At 41.0% G+C, this 21,638-nt stretch overlaps 1 protein-coding gene across 10 annotated transcripts in view; it reads left to right on the top strand.

Moving 5' to 3' along the window:
* The window catches only part of IKZF1 (IKAROS family zinc finger 1), a 66,539-nt gene that overhangs the window by 33,137 nt on the left and 11,764 nt on the right, over positions 1–21,638 (top strand). For 7 of the 10 annotated variants that reach the window (XM_030480744.1, XM_030480716.1, XM_030480726.1 and 4 more), the window contains exons 4-6: positions 12,415–12,474; positions 14,547–14,807; positions 20,467–20,634. In XM_030480744.1, coding sequence (XP_030336604.1) covers positions 12,415–12,474; positions 14,547–14,807; positions 20,467–20,634 — 489 coding nt within the window. The remainder of the gene's footprint in view (positions 1–12,414; positions 12,475–14,546; positions 14,808–20,466; positions 20,635–21,638) is intronic. The other 3 variants (XM_030480764.1, XM_030480705.1, XM_030480774.1) reach the window with 2 other exon arrangements.

Genomic DNA, 21,638 nt, shown 5'->3' with positions numbered 1-21,638 from the left:
ATCATTCCTCTCCTGCTTCTGCATCATTAGTCTGTGGAAGAAAAAGCTTACTTTTTCACCTTGAAAAAGAGAGAGCTGGCCAAGGGCTCCAAGCACTTGATATGTGGTATTTTGTGGGTGTAGCCAAGGTTTATTAGGCTAGACAATAATTCTACCTTTGTATAATTCTGTAGGACACATCACAGATTATGGGTAGCATTTGCAGAAATTTCTAAGTGGTGCAGCCTCTCAAGCTACAACTGCTGCCTGCTCCATGGTCCCTAGTCATCTTCTGTGGGACTGTGGGGTACATGCCAGGAGGGTGACCGGTACAGTGGTTAGAATCTGGCCTCATGTGTTAGGACCCTTGAGAGACTTGTACCCAGTTGTAGGAATCACTCTAGACAGCAACATAGCTTTTTAGTTTCCCTATTAAAAAAAGAAGTCTTATCCCCATTAAAAAAGAATTGAAAAATGTGCAGATAGGGAAGTAAGGGCGCATGATGGATTAAGTGCCTTTCCCATAGCCACACAGGAAGTCTGTGGCTCAGCTAGGAATTGAACCTAGCTTTCCACTGTCTGAATCCAGTGCTCTGTCCCTCTTTGAGGCCATAAAATTTTGTTGTTACTGAATTCTCTACAGGTTGAAGCAGAAGGCTACTGTTTGTGAGGAAGAGAATTATTAAAAGATGAGTACTATCTGTAGTGGGTGAGAAACCAAGAATAGTTCTGGACCAAGTGTTGCCCATTTCTATTGCTATTTAATGTTCTCTTTTTTCCAAGTTTACATCAGCATAAAAATCCCCTTGTGGTATTGCTCCTTAACCAAGCAAACTACTCGTGCCTTTCCTTATGGCTACAATTGCAGTACAGGACGATGCTTAGCTGTTTCCTGCTGTCCTGGTTTAACAATAAGTAACATTATGACTGGCTTGATGGGAAAATGATCATATTTCTGCCTCTTTCACTTGACATGTCTCATCCAAATCAGACAGAAAAATTATGTCCATTTTCTGTGGAGAGCATTCATAGCTAAGTTTTCTCTTGCAATACTCACTTGACTTGACATAGCATTGTTTCTTGAACCACTGCATGACTGTTTTTTGTCTTTGCAAATGCTGAACTAAATCAAGAGGGACTCCACTGAAGTTTAAAACAGACCAGAACTAATAAAGCCAGAAGGCAGGTCATGTCCCTCAAACCCAAAAGTTACACCAGCCCTTCTCTGTAATAGGTAGGACATGACAAGCTGGGCAAAACCTTCACAATGGTAATACTCCCTTTCACATACGTCTACATGGGTATTACACAGCTTGGTCACACTGCCTTCCCTAGAAAAATAATACCGTGTGTAAATTATGCCACTGTGAAGTAGAGGTATTGGTACTGTATCTGTAGAGAAGTGGAAAAGCAGTCCAGGTCTCCAACAGTCATAACATCTAAGTGACTGTTGCTGTTCTGAAGAGGAAACTGCTAACTCCTTCCTATGCAGGTATAGTCATCTCTCCTCTGTACCACACACCCCAAAACGTGAGACAGAGGAGAGACATTAACTTTAGCTGAAGAAGTAAACACTGATCAAGTGGCCCAAAAGATATTTCTTAATTCACAGATAAATGGTAGGGAAAATAGCTGAACCTTTTGATATTCTCTGTGCAAGAGTGTTTCAAAGAAAGTGAAGCCTCACTAATCCCCATTTCTTATCACCTCCTGACAGCCTCCTTTGTGGGGGAATAGCCACAAATGGTTTTGAAGAGCTCTTCCAACAGGGTAGCTTTCACGCAGTGATGAACAATTAATTATACCACAGTACACCTTTGTGTAACGCTCTTCATTTACATGTGGGATTTCACCACTATCTTCCTGAGAAACTACGAAATTCAGTTAGCCACCAGATAAGATAAAGACTGGAGCTTGACTCGAAAGGGATGCGTAACCATCAGTATTGTGATATTTATAGAGGGTCATTTCCCAAGTTTTTACTTGCTACTCAGACTTTTATCAGACAAATTCTTGCTGAAAAGTCCAAGAAATAGGACAGTGTAAAAAGCTGGGTCCTGCACTGTTCTTAAAGAGGTTTATGTTCTGCTTTGTATCTCTTTTGCCTGCAAATGGAGAAGAGAAAATTCTTCATGTGAATCTTAAACATTTTCTGCTCTGGCCAAGTTTCGTTCTGAACAAGCAGGACAGAATGGTACATGATCTCAGTGGAAGGACTTCCTAAGCTGCCTCTTCCATCCTCTGGCAGCCGGGCAGGATTGCCAGTTAGGCAATCCCGGCTCTGCTTTAGCCAATTTCCTTCTGTAGTCTTCCATCACTCTGTCCTCTGTGGCTGCCCTCAGCAAACAAGACCATTGCCTAATCAACCCTTCTCACCCTGTGGCTAGGTATTTTGAGATGTTTTCTTCGTGTTTGATTTCCCTCTTTTCTATCTGAGAGTGATTTGAGGAGTCCCTCCTCTTGGTTGATATGAAGATAAGAGAGAGGGAAGGTTGGTTCAAGTTTGGTGAAGTCCAGCAGCACACAGAGCAGCACAGTTGGTAGGTGGGAAGGGGAATACAGGTCAAGTGGGTGAAAGTCAGAGAGGATTGCTGCAGAGGCAGAAAAGGGTAAGCATATATATTTTTTGTTTGTTTCAATTTATTTTTTCTTCTGCTAAGCCACCAAGTATAATTCCTGGTCTGTGCTTCCCTTTCTGTCACTTCTCCATAATTCTTAGCATTTCAGTTGGGCTGCTGTCTCTTGGCTGCTTCCTCTTTTCCTGCTTTCCTATATTTCATTATTTGCCCTTCTTCCTCTTCAAGTGCTTTTACAACAGAGTGAGGAGGATGTGGAAACTAGTTACAATATGACACACAAACTGCAGTGTCACAACTGCAGCTCTTTCGTTTCACCTCCAGGATTGTGGAGAAGCAGGTCAGGGTGGAGAGGCAGGACTGGGAGGCTGAGGGAAAGAAGGGAGAGATTTATAAATAGGGAAGAGAAATGACAGAAAGTCACAAGGTTTCCTGTTCGGGAACTTAGAATAATAGTTTAAGATAATCCCAAACTGAATCATCACTGTATCCTTGAATGCAAAGGAGAGATGGCAGTCTGTGCCAGTCTCAGGGTCTCCCACAATTCTGCTGTCACAGAGAAGATACAGCTCCCTCTACAAGATATACTTGTAGAGACATGAAAGCTGAGCAGACCTGTAGGCATGTACTGTGCACAGCCCGTAGCATCGCTCTTTCAAAAACAGAAAAAAGAATAAAACAATAAAAACTCAAAGGAAAAATTATTCTTAGTGCCATGTCTGTGTAAGCTTTTGGAAGATACCATGGATGAAAATGAGGACATGCTGTAGCTTTCTTGAGATATCAGGCAGCTGGGAAAACTCACTCCCATGGACTTTGCTCCAACTACTTCCTGGGGCACCCGTTAATTAGAGGTGTTATTTCCCTTCCCTTCTTTTCTTCTTTTTTTCTTTTCTTTTTTCTTTTTTTTCTTTTTCTTCTTTTTCTTCTTCTTTTCTTCTTGTCTTCTTTTCTTCTTTTCCCTGGGATCTCATAGAAGCCTTTCAACTCAGTTGATTTAAATATACATTATAGCAACCAGTGTAGGACTTGCTCCAAACTTCTAGACCATGACAGATGCTAAGGAGATAAACAACTGTGGGTTGGGAGGAAATGGGTAATATGTCCAGACTGCTCTGTGTGTTTGTGGAAGGAGTTAGAGGAACAGTAGATAGAGGTTTCCTGTTAAGCCGGACAAGGGGGAAGCTGTGATGTTTCTCAGCTATGGCAGTAATTGGACTCAAGTTCAACAGCGTTCTCAGTGTGGATTTGCTGTTTCTTCGCACCCAATGAAAAGCTCAGGTTGTCTTAAAAATCTGAATATCACAAAAAGTCAAGGAGACATAAGTTCCCAAATCGTTTAGATACTTCAAAATTGCTCTCCACTGCCACACAGTTTCTTGCAATCCATGGGGTTTTGCAGTAGAACAAGGGTTTGATAGTCTTCCTCTGCTGCAGATTGGAAAGCAACACCTAAGGCAGCTTTGAGCTTTGAAATCAGCGTATGCTAATACATGTCCTTTTTGTTAACTGCTTCTCCACTGATCATCTTACAGTTATGGCAAACAGAGTTTGTGAGGAGCTAACAAATGGCTGCCTGCACGTTTATGCTAAACAAAGGATGGTTTTGAATTTCAGAGGTGACTGGATGCCCAGAATTCAGATATGGAGTTCGAGAGAGCGGTCTGATTTCTCAATGGTCAGTGTTTTCCAGGCAGATTTCTTTTCTGACAATCTAGTTTGATTAGTGCCTGAAGCTGGAGAGCCCCAAAATGTCAGTTGCTTTTATAAAAATCTTTTAATCTTTTGTTGATGGACAAATGTTAAAATAATTGGTAGGCATATTGAAATGAGTGGAAGGATTTTGAGAAATTCAAGCAGTATTTGAATGCTGGTTAAACCATATTAGGTTATTCTGTTCTGTACCCCAGCCAGAAATGAAGGATTTGATGGAATAATTTCTGTGGTCTGCATTATGTAAGTTTCTCCTGTTAATAATAGTCAGTTCTTGGCTACTTATCACAATTTAGTCTAGAGTGGTGCTATTGGAGACCATTTAATTCAACTGCTACTATTTTGAACGCATTTTCCCTTGAAATTCTGCCAGCAACATGTTGGCTTGGGTGCTTTGTTGATCTATCCATGTTAAGAAAACGGTTGTATTTTGATGTAAGATAGAGATACTCAGCATGGTGATTGTGAGTGTTTGAAGATTGTGATCTTGACAGTGTTTCCAATGAGTTTCAAATGTCAGATTACTCGTTCAAGAGAGCAGTAAAATAATTTTAAACCACCCTCTTACATTCACCAGCCTTAAAAGCTTTGCTGAAGATTTTTTCAGAGTTTGAGGAAGCTGCTCCTGAGTGGATGCCATATTGGTCTTTCTCTGGAGGCATGATGATACCTGCACCAGAAACCCAACTAAACCTCAACTTTGAGTTCCCTTCTGTGGCATGGTTCCTTTCTGATTTTGGAGATATCCTTCAGGACAGGAATAGGGTCTCCTAAATTCAGTAGTTTCAAATCACATCTGAGGGGTGTTTGCAGTGCTAGGAAGTTCAGCTAGAATGCTGTTCCTCATGTAATATCTTTTACACATAGAAAACTCTTTATCCTGAACTTCAGTCATATTTTTCTCCACATCTTTCTGAGAAACTCTTTGGGGTTTTTTTTACAATCTCTCCTTCTTATTGAGCCAGCTGCTGCAGAAAACCACTGAAATCTAGGTTTTTCTCTTCACGTTGCATTCAAAGATCCGAGGAAACAGTATACAACTTTGTAACTGTTGAATGCCTCATGGAAGAGGCATCCTACATCAGGGATGACTTCTCATAGTGCTAATACGGTTAAAGCTGGATTCTATTCAGAAAAGAGAAGGAAGGCTTCTTTTTCCTGAGGTGGACTGAGTTTGAAGACTTTCAGAATGATCAAGATCTCTGAGTGTTTGAGAGCCTACCAGGACCATTTGGGGTTTCTTGCTATTTCAGCATAGAGGACAGATTGCCTGAGGGGTACTCTGGTTCCTTTAGCAAACCATTAGCTGCAGTACATGGTGACAAAGAACTAATTTTGTCCTGACATTTTTCTCCTCGTGAACTATCTAGTATGTCCACATTCAGAGAATTTCTTTAGGATTTGTGTAGAACAATTTATGCCTCTTCCCCAGAGGAAGTAGATTAGATTTCCTTTCACTGGACTGCAATCAGGTAAACAACAGTTTATATTGCAAAACCTTCTGGCAATATTTCTACAGCCCAAAAAGAAAAAACTTCAATAGCATGGAATGGATACTTCTAGAAGAATAACTGAGCACTCGGGATTAACAGATCTAAAGCAGGGTACCTCGGGATTACATTCTTTGCACAGTCCCAAGAGAGATCATCTACTTTATCACTCATAAAGTGATAACTACATTTGATATGCTTTAGTCTAAAATAAACTTTCAGTATCCCTGTTTGGGTTTTTTTTCCTGTGTGGTGAGGGGGACACAGATATCTGTCATTGCTTTGCAGATTTGTTTTCTGAGTAGGCAAGATAGTAAAAATGTCATAAAGTATTCCCTCAAGTTTTGAAATGGCTAAGATCCTCTCCATTTCATCCTCTGACTTCTTCTTGAAAGAGGAGATTGACAATGTACAGCCTTGGCACAGCACCCATAGGCACCTCCCCAAACCTAAACACAGCTGTTTGGTCTAATTTTAGATCTACTGACCCTTTGACAGCTGGGGAACTAAGAACACTTGTGTCCTTAGCTCAAAACGTCATTAAACAGTCCCTGGTGAAAGTCCCCATGTCTGTCTCACTGACAGTGAAGGCACAGCACATTCAGTGCTCACATGGGTGGACTTGCAAGGGCCTGATCCTCAGACATGGTAGCTCTGTGCCACTTCAGGGACAAAATTAAAGACATGCAAGCAGCTCACTGAGCCGGAGCAGGAAGAGGGGAAGGTTTGCAAAGGCTAATTTTGCATTCAGGGTAAGGCAAATTTAGGTGCTGTGAAGCAATATACAAAACAGGTCATCTCTCTGCCTGTCCCTGTCTCCCCTGCACTGGCTATGTGGCAAGCCTAAGAGCCATCCTCCCCTTCCTACCACAGACCCAAAGACACTTCACTCTTCCCAGGTAGCAGCTTTCTTCTGTGGGGTAATGACTGCTGTCTTCAGCTGGGACAGTTCTGACCAATACCCCCTATATGTGTTCAGATTTCACAATCTGAGAACCTTAGTCAAGCAGGCTTAAAATTCCCTCTCTACTACAGTAGAGAGATGAACTACAGTTCACTTCTTTTGTGTGTAACCGATCATCTTAAGTTTATAACTGTGCTTCGTTTGTATTTCTACATTTGTTAATCCCTTTCCTTTGGCTGGGGATCCCCACAGTAACCCTTGGGTTTGCAGCAGGTTATAGGACAAATTCCAGCTGTGACAGCATTGCTTCATGCAAGAACCTGCCTGTCTCTCCCATCTGTGAGAAGCTTCTTGGGTCCCCCTGCTAAATCTCAACATAGTCATTCCTCTTCTCCAGAACACTAACCCTTGCAGGTGCATACTCTTTTCATGTTCTCCCAGGCTACCATGTGCAACTGCCATTAGCTAAAATTTTGTTGCATTAGTTGAGGACAGGTTAACATCCATGAATGTCACCAAAGCATGCTCTGTGGAAGGATTAGAGAAGGGGATGCCTTATAAGAGTTAGATTATCATATAGCTGAGGCTCTGCTTCTCTTAGGTAACTGTTGTTATGTGGGGAAGAGCAGAAGCCACATGTTTGTGCCTACAGCTGGAGAACACAGATTCAGAGGTGCCAGGCTCAGCACATAAGCATGTGTATCCACACAGATATACCTGTGTGAGCTGATAATGTTTTCATATATGGTAGTGTTACCTCACTGTTGTGTATTGTTACTTGAGGTTACTTTGCTTTTTAAAAATTTCCTGCTAAATGCCCTTTTGGTACTTCCTCATCCTTTAATGCCCACATAAAAAAACATCTAATGGAAACAGAAGACACAAAAACACTAAGGATGAGCAGCTCAGTTATTGCCATCATTTGTCAGCAAAGCTTTCCCTCCAGTTTGAAAATGTTCCTAGCTTACTTCTCAAAACAGAAAAGTGTCAATAAAGTCTGTTACTGGCAAGCCCGCAGCAGTTCCCTTAGCTTCTCCATCATGCAGCCAGTAAAGACACAGAGCGCTTTGTACAGAGGAAGCATGGGTTACACACACATGTGGAACTTGAGAAATAGGTTTAGCATGGCTTTTTTTGATAATGCTCTTTCTCTTGCCTTTAAAACTTAACTTTACATGTAATTCAGATTATGAACATCAAGCAGCCAGGTAGTTTACAGTCCTTTGAAAAAAAAAGCATCTTGAACCCAGTACAAAATGTGCCAGCAAGTAGCACAACAAAGACAGTAAATATGAACTAGATCAGCCTTTTGGCTTGGTTACAGATCATTTCCTGCTGAAACACAAATTCAGAAAGATACATAAAAAGCACTTAGCTTCAAGTGTGCAAGGGTCTTTATCCCACCTGTTTTTACTGGTGCATTAGAGGATTCCTATAGGTAACTAATGGGATGTTACTGGGAGCATGCACCATGGAGCAAAAGCCGCTTTTTGTTCCTAGAGAGGACATACTTCATTGGTTGCTTTGTCCACTTGTTTGCATTCCCTATGGTTTGACCCCACTGCAGCCCCCAGAAAACCACGTTGATGTGTTTTGTACAGCTCCCTGCTCCTTGCCACTGAAGCTGAGCCGTGCATGCCGGCGGGTGCTGGCGCTAGCACACCAGGAGCGCTGCCCCGCGCAGCAGGGCACCCAGCAGTGGGAGGAAATGGCAGTCGCGGGCGATGACATGGGTGGAGCTCCTCACACCGGTTGTCCCATGGGAGATAGCTTATCTGGGGACGCCTGTGTTTCTGGAATAATATACATTTGATTGAAAGCCAAAATTAGAGTAGGGAAGAAATTGGCTGCCAAGGGCTGATTGGCACTTGGAGTCAAAGGAGGCAGCACGGACCCCGCAGGGAGGATCTCCTTATCCGTCGGCACAAGTCTTCTCCTCCTGCAGGTGTGCCCCCACGGTTCCTGCTACTACTCTTCTTTCTGTTATTTTTGTTTCCCTTCAAAAAGCCAGCTGAGAGCCTCTCGTTAAGGAGCTTTCGTTTTTATCTGCTGCCCCCTCTCCACCATGTTGCAGCCCATGGCAAACGCTGCAGTTCTCTCAAGCAAAATTGTAAGGTGCCAGCGCCACTTCACTGGGCTGCCTTGCCAACCTCAGCCGTCCACTTCCTGCTGTGCTAGTGGTCTCTCTGTCCTGTGATCCAGTGAATGCTGGGTGTCCTGTCAGAACAGAAGCCCTATGTCACAGCTTGCACAACATGGGCTGCATACAGCCCCGTCATTTATTGAGGGATTTCCTTTTGTCCATAGCAATTAAGTTGCATTGTAAGCTCTAACTTTTTAGGCTGTTCTGAGCTGCCTTTAACTTTCAGCATTTTGCACATGCAGACACCACAGATGCTTAGTTACCTGGGCAATGCAGTGCTACATGTAGAAAGGAGAGGGCAAAACAGCTGTTTTTAAGCACAGTTGGGTACATCTGCTTTTTCTACGGCTAAGTTTGAATCAGTTGCACCTATGTTGTGTCTTCCGAATTTTACTGAAGAAGGGCTGAGGCCATTGCATAACTAATTATGGTTTCTCTGCCCAGACCTTTTGTTGGCCTTTTACATCCACATGATTCCTCATGACACTTCAGAAGCTCATAAGGGAAAGATACTATTAATGGAAACATAATTTAAGTTAAAGCATTGGTCTTTGTTGTTGTCAAGCCTAGCCAGTGAATACTGACTCCTTAAATATTCTGTTGACAAAATACTTGCTTATTTCTGAGAATGGCACCCTCCACCCGCAGTGCTCTTATGTGGTAAGAACCCAGCTGATGCTACAGTAAATTACTATGACGTAAAAAAAAAAAGTGGATGGGAAAGTGGATTTCAGGTCATAAAAAAGTGTTAGAATTCAGTACACTGTAACAAAACAGAATAGAAGTAATGTCTTCTGTCATAAATAACAGGTGGAATTGCTGGCAATTCTGTTTTCTGGGTTTTGCACCTATGTAAAGAGGAAGAGACCCTGGCTGCTTTTGTTGACACATGTTGACATGCCGAGGTGATTTAGTTTTGCCTGATAGGGTTTTCCGCATTTTATTCTGCCTTTTTTGCAACATTTTCTCTAATTTGTAGCATTAAGGGTTTTCTCCTCCACACCATAACAGTACTCATCCACTGTCAAATCAGCCAGCACTGTTGCAACTTCATCTGTCTGCTGCTTGAATAGTTATGATGCCGTCATGCAAAACTCTTGTTGGACTTTAAAGCTACCATTTACGTATCAACTAATATCAGCAAAATACTTCTGACTTGTCTTGGAATAACAACAACAACAACAACAACAACAAAAAAATCCCACCGGAGAAGAATATGACTTGGGAGGTGAATATCGCCTTCCAAATGGGATTTTGTCCCATTTAAACCTGTGCCAGTGCCAAAGTCTCCCAAAGTCAAAATGATTTTACATCTGGGAGGGAGTCCCATAGCTATGAGAGATGGTAAATTGGCAATGGATTGAAAGCAAATTACTAATTCTTCATATGCCTGTTTTTCCAACTGCCTGTTTCTCTGCTCTTTAAAAGCCACTATCCACATCCTGTTTCCCAGGAGGTCCATTTGGTTTCTCCTTTCTCCCCACTACCAACTCTTTGACTCATTGCAAAATGCCTCCCTTCCCTCTCTCCACATTGCTCAATGCTTTCTAGGGAAGTGTAACTCCATCTCCTCTCCCTCCATTCTGCCTTCCCGACTGTCCCAGCCTGAGTCTCGTGCTGAGCCAGCTACACTGCTCTTCAGTGATAGATCATATCACCTCTTTCCCCTCTGACATGTCAATTTTTTTTCTTTTTCCAAAGATTTGCACAAAGCGCCTCTAACCATAGAATACAGAACAGCCTTTGTAGCATAATTTTCAAATGCTCTTCAGAAAATCCTGACTGAAGCTCCCAGTAAACCTCAAAGAATATGAGAGACCCACCCAGTGCCCTGCTTTTGGGTAACTTTTCCACACTCTGAGGAGGTAAAAAGGGAGCAGGGGAAAGCTGTCGGTTCACTGATGCATGCCACGCTCCTTGCACAAATAAAAGGGTTTGTATTAAACTCCCCTGAATTGCATTAATATGTACAAAGAGAGTAAAATACAGAGCCTTTTAAGGTCATCTCCAACCAAATTGAAGTAAATTAATTAATGAGTAATTTCTTAATGGTGTTACAAGAGCCAGTGAGAAATTATTACGATTAATTGTCATAGAGCTAACAAATGTCTGCATGTATATCTATGGATGTGCACAGAAATTATTTCTACAAACACTATATCAAGTCACTGTTTGAGAAACCTGTACAAATGCAGAGTATTTTTTTGATCAGTGCATTTGAAAAGCCTGTTTCCCAGGTATTTGTCACTTCATCAGTGCTCCAAGAGTGATTTTCCCCACTATAACAAGGGAGAGACAGTAACCTCTCTCACAAAAGAAATAAAAAACACTATTGATTTTATTTTTTTTAAGCCCACAAAAAGAGAAAAAAAAAAGGAAAAAGAAAAAAGTATAGCCTGCCTTCATTCAGATTTAATAGAAGTCCTTAGCGTTTCTACTGGAGAGATTTCTTTCTCTTGTTGTGTTTCCTACATCAGTGGGGCTTTTTTCACTAGTTTTCATTTGGAAAACACGTTTGCAGAAAGTGCTGAGTTTGAACATGAATAGATTTTATTTGTTAATTACACCTATAAAATCTCCACTAGGACCCAGGGTGAGGCAGGGTGGCCCCACCATCCATCAGCTTTCACTTGCAAAGTGAGCTCCACACCTGAACACAGCCCCTGCCATGAGCTGTGCTGCCAAATGGATGTGCTTGTAAAGGGCATCCTGGATGCTTGGCCTTATCTGTGTGGGGACATTCATTGAGCAGCACAGCTATGGCAGTCCAGGAGCACAGCTGTGGAGAGCCTTAGTGAAGATTGACTGAATCAATATCCCTATCATTGCTCGTGTCAAGTAGTGAACTCCATCATTACTTGTATCAGTGTGCCCCATGGCATGTTAATTTGCACATGGCTACTCATAATATGCAGTGTATAGTGTGTCTGTGCAGCTACTTTTGTGTAGATACATTGTGAGGACAAGCCTTAGAAATGCAAACAAAAAATATGCCAATATACACAATAACATATATATTTAAAATTGAACTCCCTCTTCTTCCATTGCATAAGACCAGCAGGCATAAGAAGAAAACAATGCAATTTCACTTTTTATAACTGCAGTGACTAGAAACAAGGATGTATATAAAAGAGTTGTCTGGCATGCAAAGAGGGCCTGTTGGCAAAAAACACATCCTGAGAGGCAGCTTGCACTGTAGGGGCTTGCAGTTTCCCTGGGGTCATGAGAAGGATGTGTTAGGTGCTCTGCTCCTGTTGACCCTTTTGAGACACTTCAGCAAAAGTTCCTCTTGACTTCAGCAGGAGTTAACCTGTGGGTGAAGGGAATACCCAAGAGAGATTATGCATTTAGAAAACACGATAAAACTTGTTGGATGCTTTGGAAGAAAAGGGCATTTTTACAAATGGGAGTTGTTCTGGGCAGGTCAGGATTCCCCTGCCAACTGTCCTGCTGCTGTTCCTGCTTCATCCTAAACTGCTTGTGTTGCTTCTGTGATGATAGCTCCGCCTTTCTCCTAGGTATTTCTCTTATAGCAATAATGACATCTTCTTTTACATTTGCTGATAGCAGTACCACAAACCAGCATCCTGTTTGCCTTCTTTATTGCAGCTGCATACATGGCAGAAGGCTTTAGGGACTTTCATGCAATAATTCCCAAATCTTTTTCCCGTAAGTATATTGCAAACTCAGCTCACGACAGAGCATTTCTGTCTAGTTCTGACTTCTATAATTTTTGTTTGTGTCATTTCACTTCTCAGTAATGTACATTTGTCTGCATACACCACCAAAGAGCTTCAACAGCCTGATTTCTTTGTTTCGTTCATATGTATTGTTTCATCTTAACATAAAGCCTACTTCAAAAGCCACATTCTCCAAATCCCTGGCAGGCAAGGAGTCTGTAATTGTTTTGTATAAATATATTTACATTCAAATTATTCTTATTATTCTTATAATGAAAATTAAAACAATGGTGTGTGAATTATGGAAAATCTGTCATGTGCTCAAGCCAAATAGTTATATTACTTCCATTCACCATGGTGAAACAGCAGTATGGGGTTGTAGTCCACTAAATTTGCAGAATAGCGTAGGTCACTTCTGTTTAGCCAGTCATGCCATCTTTGTAAAACACTGGTCATTGATTTTTTTTTCACATAGCTCTAAATTATTCCCTTTTTTAGGGCATACATTTTAAGGAAAACCCTGCTATTTATGATGTGCACTCATTCTGTCTTGCATATGATTTCTATTAAAAATGCAATATTTAAAAAATCTTTAAAATGCCTAGCTTGATAAACTTTATAGAAGGTGTCTATTTAGGCAGTGTTCAGAAATGTGAACACTTTTACACTCACTGTGTTTCCCAGTAGGATTTTAAGTCAGACACTCTTGTCAGTCACATCCATGCAATCCTCCTGGGTTATTGTAGGGTGCAGCAGAGAAGAGTTTGTTAAACCTTTCATTTTCAAGTGAATGTCAAGGTTTTTCACATCTTGAGATAATTATTGCCCATAGCTTAGTTATGTCATTGCTACACTACCACTTATGAATGTTTCTACCATGAAACTACTGTTCCCCAGAAGGAAAAGACCTGGTCTTTATTGGGTGAAAGAGACCCCTCACGCACTCAGCTAGGCACTGAAGTAAATGCTTTCCTTTTTGGGTTGGGGTGAAAGAAGAGGTTTTTTACTGAAAGAAAAGTAAGATTTGGGGCAATGAAATGAAGAACTAATTTTTCACCCCAAGTTATCAGATTAGGAAAGAGGGAAATAACTGTAAAGATGATTTATTCTACACAAAACATCATACAGTCCTGTGGAGAGAAGAGGAATGAATACTGGCATTAACTGATCTGAATCTTGGCCCTTTTCCATAGCACTTAGGTTTGCTATGATCATATCAGATCAAATTTACCAATTTACACTATCACATGTAGTGAGGCTACATCAAATTTATACCTGAATTCTTCTAACTGCAAGTGATTGTCACCTATGGGATTATAACACAAAGGACTTATCCAATAAAGTCAAAACAGTTCTCTCACCCACTTTTGTTGATTTGACTTTTTACTAGTAGCTCATGGCTGTAGAGATCCTTTTCTCTCACTCAGCGATCCTAATCCTGCTGTCCTAAAACCAGAATTATCACTCCTATAATTTCCTATAATGCTAGTTCCTGCTCTTAAATTCTTCATTCCATCCTTCTCCACCCTGGTTTCTTTATCAATGCTTGTACTCTTCACTTTCCCACTGTCCTTGTCTACCCCATAGAACTGCAAACCAAATATTTAGGTCAAGTACAACCCTCAGGATCTTCCTGCCAAGAGGAGAATGTTGCATTTTCAGTTCATTTTCATCCATTTTGTTTGAGGAGTTACTTACTTTCACAGTTGTTTTGGACAAATCCATGTGAAGTGGATTCATTTTAAGTTCAATTCCAATTACCCTGTATTGTCAAAATGAACGTTACAAATGCAAAACTCTCAAAGTGACCTAGAACAGACTTGTAATGTTGTTTGAGTTCCCAGTTGCCTGGTATTTGTCTTACTGATATTCACTGTTCATTTCTTCATGTGTTACAAAGTCATTGTGTTGCCCATGGAAATGTAGTCGTGTTTGTAGCTTTTGTTATTTAGGTATATTGTACATGCTGTTTGCAAGTTATCTCCTTTGATGTGATTGTTTCTTTGCCACCATATTTATTCTGTAACAAAACTGAGTGGCATCCTCTATTGTTTTTTTCAGCTGGTAATATTAAAATAGAGACTCAGAGTGATGAAGAGAATGGGCGTGCCTGTGAAATGAATGGGGAAGAATGTGCGGAGGATTTACGAATGCTTGATACCTCTGGAGAGAAAATGAATGGCTCACACAATGGCCCAGGCAGCAAGGCTATGTCAGGAGTTGGAGGCATTCGACTTCCTAACGGAAAGCTAAAATGTGATATCTGTGGGATAATTTGCATCGGTCCCAATGTGCTCATGGTTCACAAACGAAGCCACACTGGTAAGGCCTGCCATAGTTCTTCCTTTAGCTGGCGAGAACTGGCCCCATTTTAGGAACTAAGACTTATTTTCTGTATCATGCACATGTTCCCTCTTGTAAGATAATGCAGCATCGGTGGGCATTTGGAACTCAGTTACTTTGTTACATCATGTCGGACAGCACAGGAATTGAAATTTCTTCTTGATGGAATTCCATCTGTTGGGCTAGAAATTGTGCAGTTTGTTTGGTTTGAAGCTACATGAAAAATCAAATTTAAAAAAAAAATCTTCTTTTAATTTCTAAGATATTTTAAGGAATTGCTGAAGAAAAACTCATATGTGGCTAACTCTCAAATTGACCTAGTTCTAATGTTTCCAACAATGCAACAAAGCTCATTATGGATCAGCGATTATGAATTGGAAAAATAAATGTTAAGGGACCTGTACTGACAGTAAAAGAGGGGTTAATTTTTTGTCGAATATTTCATGAAGTAAAACCAATTACTATCACTGGTCAAAGCTGGACTAAATGGTTTCTTTCCACTGGAACACTAACGGAGACATCTAAAGATGTTGTGGTCCATAGGGATGGCTTTTCATTATCAGTGCTTTGAATCTTCTTGCCTCAATTTTCTAATTCTAACTAGTCCTAAAGAATGCAAAAAATGAAGAGGCTGATACAAATGAAGAAGTAAAGATGAGGGTAAGTCTCATCTTACCTGATATAAGCTGTCTGAAAATCAGGCTTTCAGTCTAAACTCTAAGGTAGTCAAAGGAGAAGAACCGAACTCTACTGTTGTGCTACACAAGTTATTTTGAAGATAAATAAATAAAGTATTTGGCATTTTTGCATGAATATTCAAATGAGAGAGAATTTTAAAATATTTTGAAGGTGAGGATAACGTGTCAGATGGTTAGATTCCACTGAAATAGTGTGGCTAGCGAACACATAGATACTTTCTTCCTCTGCATCCCCCCAGTTGTGCTTAACTGATTTTCCCAGAATTACTAAAGAATCAGATTAGCAAATTGCTTTCAGAGTAATAGAAAGGATCCACTAAAAGACCCTGTTTTCCACCCCCTCCAGTGCTGTCTGTTGCAACTGTGGCTGTTCAAGCTTTGGAAGGGTGCGATCTGTTAGTGTAACACGGGTTAGCCATGCTCAGAAGCAGTGCTGGTGATAGTTAGCAATGCTGTTACATTGCCTACTTCAAAGTACTCTTCAATTCAATATGATAAATCCCTCTGTCAGGGAAGAGCAGATAATTATCTTTATTGGAAAAGCCACATCTAGTTCTCAGAAGAGAGGCTGCAGCCTACTTCCTAGATATAATAAAGTGCTTGTTGGTCTATTGTTTCCTTTTTTTTTTTTAATTGAATGTTAATGTGATTCTTTAAAAGTTGAGAAATGTATGCGGAAAATGACTTGGACATGAAGCCTTTTAAACAGACCCATGGGCTTGATGAGGATTCTATAGTAGTTGAAATAAAATGTTGCAACTTAAAATGCATTTAGAGGTAGAAGTCTTTGTGCTTGCTTTAAGAAGGCTCCTATTTAATTAAAAGTATGTTGTTGCTTTTGGAGGAGCTGTTTCAGGTCCCTGTGGATCAGAGGCAGTGTTTGCACTAGGGCTGAATGGCCTGTGTGGGGCACATCTGCTTTTAGGGAGGCAGTGAGCAGAGCAGCTTTTGCTTCTAGCGCACCGTTTGGTACCTGGCACGCTGAGTTTCCAGAGGATGAGCTGGGCTGCCTGTTCTCCATGACAGCAGCCCCAGGGGCCACCTCACTGGTTTCCCAGGCACAGACCTCCAGCTGCCCAAACTCCCTACCCGGCAGAGGGGCTCATGTGCCTGCCAAGTGTGCTCAGGATGCTACCACACAAGAACTGTCACTCTAAGACTTCTCCACCCTTTGCAGACCCCTCCCCTTGCCAATGGGACCCTCTTTTTAATCAGGGAACATTGTTAAAACCTGTAGTGGAAGCACCTCATGAGATGCAGTTTGCTCAGCAGGACCCCCTTCTTTTACACTTAATAAAACTAAAGGGTGTGAAGTTGCGCTCCAGAGTCCTTCCACTGAAAGAAAGCCTTTGCTTTCCCCTTCAGCCTTGCCGTCAGCTCCTCTCCTGAGCAGCCTCTTAGGCATTTTTCAGAGCCTGGCAAGGGAGTGGAGGCTCGAAGCTGGTAGTTTAAATTAAAAGGACGTCATGGGGAAACTGTGGTGACTGCTTTTCCTTTCAGCTGCACTGTGAAAATTAAAGTAGAAATGGGATATACTATTACAGACATTTAACTGACTACGCCAAAGCCCATTTCAATACATGCCTGGTGAAGGAATAAGCCTCACAAATGAATTGCTTTGCTGCTAATTCATGTAAAACCTGCATATGCAGTGAGGCTTCCTTAAATAAATATTTGATAAGTGAACAAAACTCTAGCATGCTAAAGTGCCAAAATAAAATGACTGCCTGACCTGATAAAAGGCATAATTACTTTAAATGAATACACCTGCCAAGTGCAGATATGCAGAGCAGCACCTGATATTTCTGCCCCCTCCTGTCTGCTAGCAGCTGTACAGCACTGACTGCTTCCTAGCACCTTACCTGTTGCTCCCATCTGTGGATGCCTGACTCTCCTCACTCTCCTTCCTCAAGGCTTTCAGTACATTGATTTTCTCCAGCTTGCTGCTGTCTTGCTTGGTGTTTAGGAAAAAGAAGATCTAGAAAGGAGAGAGAAACCCCCTCCTGCTCCTTGGTGCTAAGACCTCAGGCTATAGATTCAGGCTTCTCTTACTCATTGTGCAAACATGTATGTGCATGGTGTGCTTATGTATATGTGCATATATATGCATGTGTGCATAGGTATATATATTCCCTCCTTATATGTACACTTCTTAAGTCATCAATTAGTTCACTTATGTCTTCTTAGATGGGTCTGAATGTCTCCAATTTATTTAAAAAACTAATGCCCAAGCAAAACGAAAGAGAGCTATGCATGTCTCTGAGTATTGGGCGATTTTGTCATTGTATTATTTAAGAAGTAATAAATATTTCAATTAAGAGGATCAATATTCTTCACTCCATAAGTAGCCCAGAGCCCATGTTCCCACTAAGGCTTGCAAATCACTGCAGTGGTGGTTGATTCAGTTCAAGGCTCCCATTTCAGTTTTTGCTTCTGGGCCCATATTAGTCCACAGCTATGCACCATGTGGTGAAATTGGCCTGGGATAGACATGTGCGTTCAGAACTGGCAAGAAAATAGCACCCAAAGCTGACTGTTTAAATATAAGATGCATAACATTTTTTCTTCCCATCCTTCCCTTTTTGGGGGGATAGCGCCACACCCAGTAACCTTCCATCAGTGACCATTTCCATTCTAACAGGGCTAGGAGCTTTCCTGGTCTCACAAGGCAGGCTTTCACCACCCGGGTAGTTGCAGCATGGACAACCAAGGGCCAGCCAAGCTACACGTAGTTTCAGCATCTTGCAGTGTTGGTGTCATTTTCCTTGCACAGCAATGTGAGTCCAGGTTCCCTTACATTTGGTGCCACTGTAAGTTCTGTACAAATATTTGGCATGCAGCAGTCTCGTTTGAAATGCTCCATCCACCTGTCTTCTCCACACAGTGCAAGATTTCACCCTGTAATTGCGAAACCTGTAGGTTGGAGATAGATTTCAGTGTTACTTTGCTTTACATTTCATTCCTGGAGTACTTCTATGGTCCTTGTTTTTCCCTCATATGCTCTGAGTAAAAATAACAGAAATGAATACTCGAAAAGCTCTTTAGTAAGAATTAACCATTTCTTCTGAATTTGTGTCCCCATGACAAACTGACTTCTTCAGTACTGTTTCAGTCCATTTCTGAAAAATACCTTCCACACTGAGTAACTAGCCCAAAGATTAAGAAGTAAAGCAGACAGACTCTTACCCATTTTCTTTTTCCCCTAGCAACTACTGTGCATGGCTTATGAAGTACATTGCAAAATCTATAAGACTAATTCTGGCATTTTTGTGAGCCATCCCAGTTGAACCAATTGCAGATACAGTTTAGGTGAATACAGCTACTTGATGGACAAAGAAAGTGAGCTCATTTGGCTTGACAGGGACTATGCTGATCTGCTTGTAGCTGTTTGACCAATGGTAATATCTTGTTATAAAGCAGATTAATTGTATTGTTTGCTGAATGCTAAATCTACCAGCCCTGACGGTGGAGTTTGCAGATTTTTGGGTTATGACTGTGCTGCTGTCTAATTGATTTTCAGCTGTTCTACTGCATTACCCAAAAGTCAGAAATGATCATGCTGCACATATATGCTCACAAATGTACGTATAAGTTGGTCCTAGATGTGCAAAATAATACGTGATGGTTAAGTGAGAGAGGAAAAAAATTGTTTAACTTGTATTTATTTTTTTGTATATTTTAACTTCAGCACTGAAATTTTAAATTCAATATTATTGTTACATAAAGAAAATCAAAACTAAGAACAGGTCATCTCTGGGCTGTTTCTTATACTGTCAGTGTGTCATAATTACTAGAGCAGATTACATTTATGCCTAAGAGAAACAGAGTTCAGCAAATGAGTTTCAAAGGCTGATTTGACTTAGTCAAGGACTATGGAGAAATGGGCACGCAGGAGCAGTTCCTGCTGATAGAATACTCTTACATATAAATTTTCCTTTACTTCTGTCTGGTACAACTGGAAACTTATTTTATTTCCCACTGATTTAAGAAAAGGCTTCAACTGTCTTCAATTTTTAAAAAATAGCTAAGTGAAAAAATGAGCATATTGATTTTAAACAGCACTAAAAAGCAAACAACTGCCATATTAGTTTTTGCAAAGGCTAGTTGATTTGCTTCCTTGATAGCAGGCACCAGTTTAGACAAATCAAGGCTCCGTCTCCAAGTTTTAACCCATGTCCATCCAAACCATAGACCAGCAGAGCCCATTTGTGCAGCTCCTCTGCTTCTACCTGGCGTAGAGAATGGTTGGGACTTCAGCATGGAAGTACAGAGCTTCCTTTGCACTGTCTTAACTTATGTGATTTTACTCTCTCTCTTTCTGTCTCTTTCTCTGTCTCTTTCCTGATTTGGCTGCTTAGGGACAGGCAGGTAATGGAGAAGAAATTGAAAGGGAAAATACAGGGAAAATGTAAATGAAAAGAAGTTATTATAACTGTTATAATGAAGTGCCTTTCATTTAAATATAAGAATGTAACGCTGAAATGAACTTGTGATCCTGAAATGCATTTTTAATGAGTTTCCTTTTTATTTTGCTGCTTCAGTGGCATATTTTAAAGACCCTTTGAAAGAAGCCACATTAAAAACCCCACCAAATGCCACAACATGCAAAATTGGATATTGGTTTATTCCAAAACTGCTGATCAGGAAGAGTGGCTCTTCAACACAAAATGTTGCAGTCACTTTATTTAAATGAGTTTGAATTTGCATTGTGATGTGCCATTCTGATTTAGAAAAAAAAAATTAGATTTTCAGATCAAATTGACCCAGCCAGTGAAGCATTAAGAAACTGGCAGGTTTAGTCTGAAAGCCTCATGTTATATCAAACCTGCAGCCGGTGGAAGTCACAGAGCAGCAGTGAGAAAACAACTTTCTCACTGAAATCTTTCTCTTGTTACTGCTAAGATTTTTTGTTCTCACATATTTTCTCCTTCTCCCTGTAGGAGAACGCCCTTTCCAATGCAATCAGTGCGGAGCCTCCTTTACACAGAAGGGCAACCTTCTGCGCCACATAAAGTTGCATTCGGGTGAAAAGCCCTTCAAGTGTCACCTATGTAACTATGCCTGCCGTCGCAGGGATGCCCTTACGGGACACCTGAGGACTCACTCGGGTAAGTGAAGGTGTGGGACCATCCAGGGGCACTCATCACTGTACCCAGTGAGAAGATGGAGGCGTTTGTGGCCCCCAAGCCTGAAAGGTCTTCTCACGCTGGGGAGGTGAGTAGCCCCATGTTGGGATTAACCAAGCTGTGAGCTGGCCACCGTGTTTTAGCGGCAAAGAAATGACTAAACACATCTCATTCTCATGATCATGTTTTTTTTCCCATACTTCTTAGCTGATTAAAAGTTTCTGTATTGGGGTTTCATCTTACAAGCCTCATGTGAGTAATCCATTTCATGGAACTACGAACATGAATTAAAACTGATGAATTGGTTTAGGGTTTGGATGGCATTTATCAGCATATAGAAATAATGTAAGTTCTAAACAGTAGGTTTCAAGTCACAAAGGCTCAAAAACCTCTAGTCTGGTAGTCATTCTCGACCTAAGAGTGAATACCACCTACAGCATTTAGCAGCAGTTATTTGTTACACCTCGTTATTACAACTACTTTGAAAGAGAAAGAGTGGGGAGGAGGGAGAGGGTGGGAAAGAGAAAGATAATAATCTTCAAAAAAAGAGGACCTTCTAGAGTTTTTCAGTGTTTTGTCTCAACAGTATATTGAATAAATATTTTTGAACAGCTGCACTTTTCTGTTACCATGAACCTTTCATTGTTTGACAGAAGCCATAGTCATATACCTTCTGTGAAGCAAAACCAATTTAGCACCTTCAAAGTGCCTTTAAAAGCAGAGTGTTGTCTCATCTAGTTTCCCAAGCTAAGCCAGAAACGCAAATTGTTATTTGGATAGACCTCCACAACACAATGCTCGAACTGACAGTGGTAACTACTTGTGAAAGTTGGCTTTGGGACTAAGTTCTGGCTATAAGAAGGGGAGCTCTCACAGTGACATTTCTGTGTTGCACAAAACTAAGGAAATTCTTCTTTAGAACACACATTAAATAATAAGATCCCTAGTGTTGGTCCCAGATGTCCAAAATAATTTCCACTTCTCCT

Source organism: Strigops habroptila, chromosome 1 (genome assembly GCF_004027225.2).
Source record: "Strigops habroptila isolate Jane chromosome 1, bStrHab1.2.pri, whole genome shotgun sequence".
Taxonomy (NCBI): Eukaryota; Metazoa; Chordata; class Aves; order Psittaciformes; family Psittacidae; genus Strigops; species Strigops habroptila.
Note: the sequence above shows the minus strand (reverse complement) of the source record. Positions and strands in the feature narration are given on the sequence as shown.